At 43.7% G+C, this 11,166-nt stretch overlaps 1 protein-coding gene across 1 annotated transcript in view; it reads right to left on the bottom strand.

The window, feature by feature from the left end:
- Window positions 1-66: 66 nt before the first annotated feature.
- Window positions 67-11,166, bottom strand: part of MAPKBP1 (mitogen-activated protein kinase binding protein 1) — a 51,959-nt gene continuing 40,859 nt past the window's right edge. Inside the window, exons 28-30 of the mRNA XM_009277610.2 lie at window positions 9,653-10,564; window positions 6,074-6,159; window positions 67-5,071 (exon numbers count right to left, since the gene is read on the bottom strand). Coding sequence (XP_009275885.1) covers window positions 4,778-5,071; window positions 6,074-6,159; window positions 9,653-10,564 — 1,292 coding nt within the window. The 3' untranslated portion in view covers window positions 67-4,777. The remainder of the gene's footprint in view (window positions 5,072-6,073; window positions 6,160-9,652; window positions 10,565-11,166) is intronic.

The raw sequence follows: 11,166 nt of genomic DNA, 5'->3' as shown, positions 1-11,166 counted from the left end.
CCCGGAAAACGAAATCCCGGGCGCTGTTCGCGAGCGGGTCGCGCAGCTCAAGCGCAGCTCGGTAACAAATGATCACATTTTTATTGAAACAGTTTAAGACACGGAGTACAAATGAATACAGAGTTAAAAACAGCTCCCAGAGGGAGCCTCACAGTGCAAAAAAACCCAACAAACGATTTTTATTATTTTTTGCAAATAATTAAAAAAAAAAAAAAAAGACATTTTAAAGGATTGCTTTACCTAAAGCCAAAAGTATAAAAACACACATTTATAAATAAAGCAGGAAGGATTGTTTTGTTTTGTTTTTTAAACGGGTGAAGGAAAAGGGCAGTGTTGGAGAACACAGGTAAAGAGTTGCCTGCCTGGTGCCGAGGGCGCACGTATGACATGTGGAGTGGACATGGCTTATTCCTAACGCTGCTGCCCCATGCATCTCCCCTCCACGCTTTACAGCGGGTTACCCATACGAATACAGTCCCAGCCGCCCCCGTGCTATTTACACACACGATTTGAAATATGGGACATGCTGGTCTTACACAGAGAAGGAAGCACCTGCTCATTCAGGGGCTGTTATAGACCTGTCTATTATTTTAACGAGGTTTTTGTCATTTAGTATCCTGGATGCTACACATCCAACGGGGTGGGGTGGGGGGAGACACCGTATACATGCATGAATTTACCAATGGTGTTTAAATATCTGTATTTCATTTTTTCTTATATATAATTATATACATACTCTTTCTTTTAAAAAAATTAAGTTCGTATGTTTCTACTCCCGGAAATAAACGTCCCGATTCCTCTGAGTCATGATGAAGTCTGCAAAACAGGGGACTGGGGAGGGGGCTGCTGTAAGGCCTGCCCCAACCATCACCTGGGAGGTTGCATGGAAAGGAGAGGACAACCTGAGAGAGGAGGTGGAGGAAACGCAGACTCCCATACACACAGCTCCTGGGTGCTAGTGAGGGATGGGGAGGAGGAAGGCATTACCCTGCCTGCAGCAGGAAATAAAACAGAAAGAGTTTGCTGCCCTCTCAGGTTGCAGCCCTTCCTACTGCACCAGTTCAGAGGGCCCAAGAATGAACCAAGGGGTCCCACAGGCAAAGTAATACTATTTACAAGACGGAAAAAAAAACCCCAACAACTATCCTCATTTTGACCAGGAATGTTGGGTTGGAGGGGACAAAATGTATGTAAAGAGGATAGACAGGTCCAAATTATTTTTTCAGGCTTTATGTTAAACAAATAACTTGTCTCTATACAGAAATCTGGTTGTGCCTATGCTAACACCCACACAAACCAGTAAGAGGGATCACAAACCAGTAAGAGGGATAGACTCAAGTTTATTACCTCCTCCCACAAGCCTCTTCACTTCCCAGGCAGTTACCATTCAGTATTTCTCTACCTGGCCCAATGGACAGCCTGTGGTGAAACATATTCACAAGGTGCAACAAAATGTAACACATTTACGCTCTCTTCGTTCTATAAACTAGAATTTTTAGGAATATTTCCTACTGCCAGCAATAGGAAGTTAGCAAGGAAGAATCAGTTGGATCAGTCTCAAATTATAAAGAGAAACACTATCTCCTCACCCCTCTCAGCAACAAACTTGTGGCACCAGCACCTCCTTTACTGGGCTTCTACTACTCAATTTGTAACATCCAAGCCTTGGGCAAACAGCTCACGACTTTGCCGTTTCAGAAAAAACAGTTGCTTAGAGGCCAGCAAGCGAAGAAACGAGAGGCCCAATAGGACCTGTTTAAAAACAAACCCCTTCCAATTCATTCTTCAATTACAGATCACCATCTCAGTCCTAAATCTACTTTCCTGAAGCCTTTCTGTACTCTTGTCTTTCACGGGTATTGGCCAAATGGTGTTCCTCAGGCCAAGACTAACTCTACCTCTACTCAGTTTTCCTGTGTCCTACATACACTATTCTAATTTATTTTAAACTACACAACCATCGTCCAGCTGATCTACTTGCCTGACACTTCTCTTACCATCATTCTGATCAGATTTTACCTCTGGTTTCCCGTACGCAGCCGTGACCCCAAGCAAAACCCATTCCAGGAAGCAAAACCCACTCAGATCAGCTTAAAAATTAGATTTGCTTCACACGACTCATTTCCGAGGAGCTTTGCTTCATATCTCTATGCCAGCTTCACTGGTTGTTGCTCTTTACCTCAATGGGAATTTCATTCTCGCCACTGGCTCTTCTGTATCATCTTTGACCCTTTTTGTCACTACCTCAAAGTTTAAATAATAAAATGGAATAAAATTGCACAGGGAAGTAATATAAAGGACCCTCAAACCGTTATCGTCAGTACCAAAAGATACCTGGGTTGAAGGGATTGCTATTTTACCTGAGTGTCTTGTGGCCCCAGTACAGCAAGAAATTTCCTGTATACTAGGACATATGTTCACAGTCTGAAAGTGGAGGAACTAATCACCTCAGAAGCAAGCTTGACCCACACTAACTCCATCACAGACCCAACATGACTGCCATCATACATTCCACTCACGGCATCTCCAGCACACCTTTTCACTCAAGGAAACTGCCAGAAATTTCCTCTCTGGTTTTCAACTTGCCATCCTTTGCAAAACCTGTCTGTGCAAGAGAAGCTGCCCATGGGACCGAGCACACCAGCTGATTCAGCACAATGCAATGCTGAGACAGGACTAGAAAATAACACTTTTAAAGTTTCAGTACAAGCCCATGGAAGGAAAGGTTAGCAAGGACACCTGAAATGTGATTAGGCAGATTTAAATTATAGGCAGAAGTAGCTGGAAAGGTCTCACAGTGCTCCCCATACTGCCAAGTCCTGAAGCACTTGGCAGTGGTGATCAGCCAGCAAACCTGTTAGGGGGAGAGTGAGAACTGCAGGTTATTCAGCCCTGGAGTTATTCGGAAGAAATAGGTCATCCTACACCAGTCTGGCCAGCCCAGTAGAAAAAAGGCTGCACTGCAGATCTCCACTCACAGAAAGACAAGAAGTCAACAGACCACATTTCCGAGTGCCACCGAGTTTCAGAGATGACAGCCAGGACAGTAAAATGAAAGAAAACTGCTTCAAGCATGTAACCTGTGGAATCAAGTGATGCAGTCTGGCTGCCTTTGAGTGACTTCAACAGATGCTAGCAGTCTCTCTCCCACCAAAAGCTTCTTGCTTGCATTAGTTTTATAAACTGGGATTACACTGCTCTGCCTTAAAATAAATACAAGACAGACTGGAGATGGAGGAAGAAATAAAGCATTTTGTCTATCTGTCCCTGTTGTAGAAAGGAGTGGGAGTAAGGGGGAAGGTGCTGAAGAATTTCATTGGTTTGAAATTTTTTTTCTTAGCTTATCATTGACCAAAAAAACATCACTGGACAGTTTTAAGCCACAACAAACACAAATTAGCGTGGGCTTAGAGAAGCTCCACAGGGTGAGAAGGGTATTGCACACACAAATGCAAGAAGGGAAGATTTTCTATTTCTCAAACAAGAAATTCATGAAAAGCAAAGAGGCTGGGGGCAGGGGAAATGGTGGTAATCACATCCCAAAATATCTTGTTTGAAGTTCTTGGGAAACCATTTTCTGTGGCTAGTTGAAATAGCTTTACAAAAGGTAAGAGAATGCCAGCTTTCTTGGGATGTAAATATTCTGTTTTCCTGGAAAAGCAAGAAGAAAACATTTTCCTATCACAGTGAAATGAACAAGTGACATGGATGAGCCGTTGCACTGAAGATCTCTCAAATCCAGAGTTACGCTGTAAGAGATGGAAACCAGCTTTTCCATGTCACTTCTCAACAAACAAATCATCACCCCAAATTTCCCAGTCATGATAACATCAAAGTCAATATCCAATTCCTAATCATGAAAGGTGGCTGAAATAAACTTTCATATTTGTATCTAAATCCCATTTTTAAAATGTCTGCAGAAAACCCAGTCTGAAGTATCAATATAGTGTCAAATTCCAGGTTAAAAATACCACTACTGAACTAATTAAGTAATCTCCAACGCATGGCCCAAGGGTTGCAGAGCATTCCCCCCGGAGGTGAACGCAGATAAAATACAGTGTGGGGACTGTCTTGAAACAAGAGAAAAGCAGACAGGGTTGTCATGACAACAGCAGGATTACTCCAGGTAACAAAACAGGAAAAGAAAGAACGGCAAGACAAGATTTAAGCAGAAAACAGTTCATTAATTGCACAGACACTCCAGCCTGTCTCCCTGTTGGGGGTTTATAATACAGAGATTGTTTCTCGCTAGGATATGGCAAGGGGATTGACAGTTTTTGTTAAAGGACAAAGATAATAGTCACAAACGTGACATAGAGCAACAGTCAGAAAAATAAATTAATAAATAAACCCATAAAAAGTCTGCTTCTTGATTCTTATGAAGCCTTGGAGAGGAAGGTGTTGGCTTCACTTGGACTCCTGTGTTTTTAGTCATCGGTTCAGAATTTCTTGGATAAACTGGATTTTCTTTGTTTCTTTAGGTGCCAAACATCCCAACCTCCTGGCTATGAAGAAATTTCAAGACAATTTCTCCAAACTCCTCTTTCAAGACTTTGTCTAGAGACAGGAAGTTGAAGACCATTGGGGAAAAAATATTAAAATTGTGGCCAGCACATTGCTAAGAATTAGTCAGTTGTAGGGGCCTGAGGAAATCAAATTATAAAGGTCTCCCCACCAGCCCTAGACCAGTGCAATGACAGCATCGGTCTGAAGCTCTCTCTGTGGTCCTCTTCTTGGGATTATTTCTGTGTATTCACAAACACCTGAAAGCCACCCCTCAGAGTTTTTTGTCCATGCGTCGTTCCACAGCTTGTAGCAATAGCTCCGAGTACTGTTCCAGCAAAGCTAGTGTCTGCTCATCTCCCAAACTCTTGGGACTTGGTAGATTGGCACCACATCCCTCATTCAGTGGGCTAGCGGTATCTTGTGGCTTTGCCAGTACCTCCTTAACCTTTGGAAGCCCTTCCTCATCCTTCAGAGAGTCCAATTCTTTCTTCATTGAGGAGAATGTTTCTGTCAGGAGGCCTGCTATTTTATCTTTGTCAGTAGAAGACTCCGTATCACTTAACACCTGAAAGTAGAGAGGGAAAAGAAAAAAAAGAATGCATTGGGGTTTAGGTAGAGCACCAAGTAAGCAGTTTCAGCCCCTTAGGGAAGTGAAGCCATGAAGATTTGCAGACCACTCAAGTGTCCTTTTCTTCAACATTCGAGACTGCCAATTTAGTCATATAGCAGGGCATGCATCCAATACTGCTAGTCACACAAAATCCAGAGGCATTACTCCAATAGGATAGAGATAGGAAGCACATTTTTGGGTAGTGTCCCCCTTATACTGGGCCTAAGGAGGTGCTATGTTTCCCAGCTGCAGCAGAGGGCCACAGTCTCCTTTTCCTCCTGTCTGCCAGATGCAGCTGGTCACAGGAACACAGCAAGGTCAGAGAGCTAACGCAAGCGCTAAGGCCCGAGCTGCAGAGGACCACATGGCAGAAGCTCACTGTGGAAGTTTCACACTCATTACAGGAGACTTGACAGATCAGTGCTAAGCAAAGAAATGAAGAGCTGTTATATTGCTCTGCATGTAACTCTGGTCTGGCAGTGAGAGGGACAGGCGAGTGGTGGCACGTTCCCTCCCACAGCTGGATTCCCATGGTATCTCACATTTGCTAATCCTTTTCCCAGGCATCAAAGAGAGAACAGATGGGGATAATAAAACTTAAAGCTCCTGTAATATTTCATATCTCTGAAGCACTGTATAAATATTAACTAATTCCCTAATACCCCTTTGAAAAAGAGCGTACTGTTATCTTCAGTTTACAGATAGGCTAAACAGACTGAAAAGTTAATTGATTTGCTCAGAGTACCATAGCAAGTCATTGGAAAATCCAAAAGTTGGAAATCAGGAGTTCCTGCCTCCCCAGTTCAAGCTTAAGGTGCAGTCAAGTGCACAACCAGGCAGCTTGGTCACTGAACACCCAGTCAAGAGAACACCTTGAGCCAGCAAGCACATACATTCGATGCTCGCGGGCTGTAAAGCCAACCTATTGTAACAGAGCCTGTGTCTGAGGTCACTCACCATGCGGTAAAGATGAATGGCTTTGCGCATGCTGTCCTGGAGCTCGGACACCACGTGCTCACACTGCTCTATGCTGATGCACGATTCTGAAGGGGAGGAAAAAATAAAAACCCAAACTAAGGCACAGACACACTCCAATATCCACGATCTCACAGTTGGGTAAGAAAACATTTTTTTTAATATATATTTGAAAGACCACGTGCACACGCTTCTCATTCAATTTTTAATGATTGGCTCAAACCAACCCTAAACAGGCAAGTTCTACATGAGCTTTCCTTCATACTACCTAGAGACACCGCTTGTTTAAAACTTTCCTATTTTCCCAGTCTTTAGTCCCTCCGAAGTCAACAATGGTTTTTCTCAGATCGTACATTTTTGTTACAGTCAAGGATAGTCACAGATTACCCATGCCATTCTCAATTATAATTAAAGTCAAGTTTGAATGAAGGCTCCCAGTGGCAAAAGGGACTGATCTGAGGAGCCTCTAATTTAGCCTCCACCTAGTCAGAAATCTACATGCTCCCCCTCATGTATCCTTCAGCACAGTGTACAACTAAATGCTGAGGATGAAGGATTATACTGAATTATTACAGTGTTCTCTGATGAGGACTGAGGTCCAGAGGAGTGTTGACAAACAAACTCAATCACAACAGAATCACATTTCGGAACAACCCAGGATATGCACTGCTGATACACCGTAATTAGAAAATGAAAAATAAAAGCAAGCAACTGAAGAACACCATCTTCTGCCTGCCCCCACCAGATATTATCTCCAAAGCATCAGAGCTGAAGGCCTGCAATGTTTTAACAAAATAAACACTTTCGTGAGTTAGACATAAAACCATGAACAAAGACATAGACACACACACAATCTGCAGTTATCTTCAATTTGCAAAGGCCTGGACAAAGGCCATTCGACTTCCTTTAGCTACCAAAAAACAAAACTTAGTCACATTAGCACTATTATTTCTGCACTTCTAAGAACGTCATCTTTGAACAGGCTGGAGGGGACCATAATAATTTTATGAATACATCTAGATGATGTATAAACAAATATAGCTAGAAAAACATCTATTTATACATAAACAAACACATCTAGAAGAAAGAGGCATGAACAAATCCTTCCATCTGCATTTGTTGTTCCCAAATCACCCAACCTTGTAGAGTTTGAACACAGTGGGCTTCAGTGCAGTCCAAGATTCTTGCCTTTTTTTTTCACCTCTTTTTTTTTTTTTTTTTGCTGCTCCCCTCCTCTCCTCTTTTTGTTTTAAACCCAGCTGTTTCTTCTCATGATCGTTTCTGGATTTCTCCTCTGATCATGCTTTTTATGCTGGTCTCCAGCTTTGTGAGCTGCCAGTCTGGAGAAAGGTCACGAACATAACATAAATGCTTGAGTAACAGGCATTTTCTGCCTCTCGGGTATGCAGAGCAGAGCTCTTCAGAAACCAGCAAAGAATATTAAACACAGCAACAGTATTAAGCACATCTACAGCATTTTAACTGTAGATGTCAAAATGCTTTAACAAAAACAATTAAGTCTCTTTATCTGCAGCTGTTATACAGGCAGGAAAATGGAAGGACGGAAAAATTAAGTGGAAACCCAAAGTCACAGAGCAAGTCAGAAGCAGAACAGGTCTCTGTCAACCCTACAGTTCTAATCTAAACTGCCACACTATGATCCACAGAAGCCACAGTAAATTGTTCACAGCAATAGCCAACTTGGATCTAAACAGCTTTTCCAGCATCTACCACTAAAAATCTGGGAAACATGGTCTGCAAGAAGCTGAAGGCTGACAGCTGTCTGTTGAGGAAAAAAAAAAAAAATGGGGATCTACTGAGCTAAATCATTCTAACTCACTAAAGGATGCTCCTAAATATTCTGTCAGGGCATGCTATGTATTGGAAGCTGCTTTTAAAAAAAAAAAAACCAAACACTGCTGCAAAAAAATTGCTCTTTCTCTGCACTATCTGTGCTAATTCTGCAAAGATTCATAGCAACTGACTAAAAACCATGTGATATGTAGCTTGATTCCCAAGTCTAGAAGAAAAAACTCAGCCTAAAGAGTACAGACAACTGGACCATTACTTCTGTGCTGTAAGATGTGATTCCACAGCTCCAGGCTGCATCTGCTGTTGGAGGAAACCTCATCCATGTGGGAGCAGGGTCTGAAAGTTTCAGATGCACTCACTGTTCTACAGAGCAGCTACCCTATGGTATAAAAACAGCAGGTCCCTCAGACAAAACACCACATTTCCTGTTTTACATAAGAGTGCTTCTATCTTAGGGCGTTTGATCCCTCTAGAAATGCAAAAAGAAAAATAACAGTGCATCAAAATCAGATTATCCCTCTGCAATGCTTCGGTGCACAAATACTGCGCTTAACCATTGCAATGAATGGAGGAGCAGCCTGGCACCACAGAAAGTAATTGATCAGAGGATTACAGAGGTGTCCCTTCTCAGATATGAATAAGAACAACATAGCAGAAGGGATTAAAAACTGTGCACTGTATAGTCCCCTGAAGGTACAAGGTATCAGTGCGGCGGTTAACATCCATCTTCCTACTGCACGACTCAGCTGAGTATTTCAGGAAGGCATATTTCCTTTCAGGTTGTGACACAAAAGAAAATTCTCTGGAGGTTTTAGTCCCACAGCAAATGCTGTGGGACTAAACTGTGTCTTCTCTGCCACTGGAGGTTCTCCTGCCTTGGAAGGCAGGATTTTTGCTTCAGTTTGAAGTTACCTGCTAGTTTTTATTTGATTGAAGTACCTTCAACCAGGGCCTGTAACAGATCCAAGAGCTGTTTTCAGCAGGTAAAAGAGTTTCCCACCTCGTACCTTTTTCTCCAAACTAGAGGTAATTCAAAAATTAATCCATGTTCTTTATGCTCAAACCCAAAGGCTAGGCCTGCACGTGCACTGCATACCCAGTTTGCAGACATGTCCTTAAAGCAGAGTGATAGCAACACAGAGACTTTCTCGCTCTCACAGGTGGCTACAGCAAGTAACACACCTTGGTCAAGCCTCATCTCATGCAAAAAAACTGTATACAAACCCTTCTGGACCCTGCATACTTACACATTAACAAAGTAAAGCCTGAGCTGCCTGGCGTAACTTCACTGTCACTATTATCTGTGCTTGCTAGGTTCAGCTGGCACGTGTTGGCCTGCACCTTCATCTGCTGGTCAGACATGCTCTGGGGGGCGCACAGGGGATGTAACCTACACACACTCACGGGGATTCCCAGCACACCAGTTTTTAGCATTGACCAGAAAGAGGTATTAGCCCCTACATGTAATTGTATGACGAAGAACACGAGTGCACTGAGATCTACAAAACATTCAGCTAAAAAGGACCTTCAGACATAAGACCCAGAGGAAATGGAAATTGAAGACTGAGAAAAAGGTGTCAGGTTGAAGAAGTGTCTCACCATTGAGGGGATGGCTTATGGAACGAGACAGGTGCAGACAGGACGAGACAGGCCAGAAGCTGGACGTAAAGAAATGTGATGGGATCGTGAGGCGGTTCACAAAGACAGGAGACAAAAGGGGGAAGATAAGAGATTGGTATCCATGCACACCTGAGACCTGTGCCGAGGCAGTTATAGATGTAGGAGGCCTCGGCCTGATGGGGTCTAGTGGGCAAAGTCCAGGTTGGTTGTCTAGCACACAGGCGATGCCGGTGATCCTCTCCCTGCACCTGGGCAGTGTGCCCTCAGGAGACCTCAGGTGCCGGCCCTCTGACAACTCCCTCAGTTTTGGATTAGTGACCCCTGGCTCATCCTGGCAACTTGTCCTTGAGACTGGACTCTCCACTGGGCTCTCCTTAGCAAGTCCTGTTGGGATCTCTCTACCAGGAACCAGAGACCCAGCAGTTTGATTCTCCCTCTTGGAGGTTCGGACCTCAGGAAAAGAGGGTTTCTTTTTACAGGCCCCAGCAGGTGACTGCGGAGACTGTGGCTCAAGCAGGGTTTTTGTTTTGGTAGTGGGTGAGAAGGAGGCCAGTGTGGGTCTATCAGGCAATGGCTTGGGAATGTCAAGAATCAGATGTGCTCGGTTTGATGATGCCAACTTGCTGTGGAAGGACTTGGGAGATGAGCAGTTTACAACTGGCTGAAGTGCTGGCTTCACTGGAACATTTTCTTTCACTGGTAGCTTAATCTTCTCAGCATCTGCTGTGGAACTAAACTGTGTCTTCTCTGCCACTGGAGGGCTAGTCCTCTCATCAGTCAACATTTCGGTGGAGAAACCGAGGTACAGATTTTCCCCTACAGATACGCTCCTTGACATCTTAGCCCGGAAGCTGGTTGTGGGGTTCATGTAGGACTTCGGTTTTGCAGCCCTGACATCTTTGGCCAGCAGAGCACCAGATCCATCCATCTTCAACATACTGGCTGATAACACCCTGCAATTGTTAGGTCTGGGATCCTTCTCAACCACCATAAGAGTCTGAGGACGCTGCTTGGCAGAGGATATCACTCCAGGACCCTTATCTGTGAAAATTAAACAGACAAACATACCAAAAATAGACAAGACCCTGCAGTGAATTCCAAAATCGGAAAGTAACAGAGCTGCTCCAGCCTATATGCGTCAGCTCAGCCCCTGGGAGAGGTGTACAGAACCACTACTTCAGGTTAATATCACCAAGCCTCAACAGCTTTCTTTTTTGCCCATCCCTCATCCTGCTCACACGCTGCTGCTTACCTGATGAGAGAGACTTGTTCTTAGAGTGTATGGCCAGAAGATCTCAGACCACTGTGACGGTTAACTGAGAGGCCAGAGGAAGCAGGCAAAAACTTATATATGGTGTTGCGGTGATAAGGTTTATTTTTTTTAAAACAAACTGAGTGCTTATTGATGGTTCATGAGTTGACTGTTTCAAAAATGGAGTGCTTTCACACAGAGTGTGTGGATACAGTAAGGTCCCTCTTACTGCCCCCGCTCCTTTCCTCCTCTCCTTCCCACCCTGGGGAGCTTCAGTCTTGGCCTGGAGCAACCACCCACAGCAAGAGAGAATTTCTTTGCAAATAGAATCATAGAATCATAGAATCATTGAGGTTGGAAAAGACCTCAAAGATCATCAAGTCCAACCGTT

Source organism: Aptenodytes forsteri, unplaced genomic scaffold (assembly GCF_000699145.1).
Source record: "Aptenodytes forsteri isolate BGI_AS27 unplaced genomic scaffold, ASM69914v1 Scaffold146, whole genome shotgun sequence".
Taxonomy (NCBI): Eukaryota; Metazoa; Chordata; class Aves; order Sphenisciformes; family Spheniscidae; genus Aptenodytes; species Aptenodytes forsteri.
Note: the sequence above shows the minus strand (reverse complement) of the source record. Positions and strands in the feature narration are given on the sequence as shown.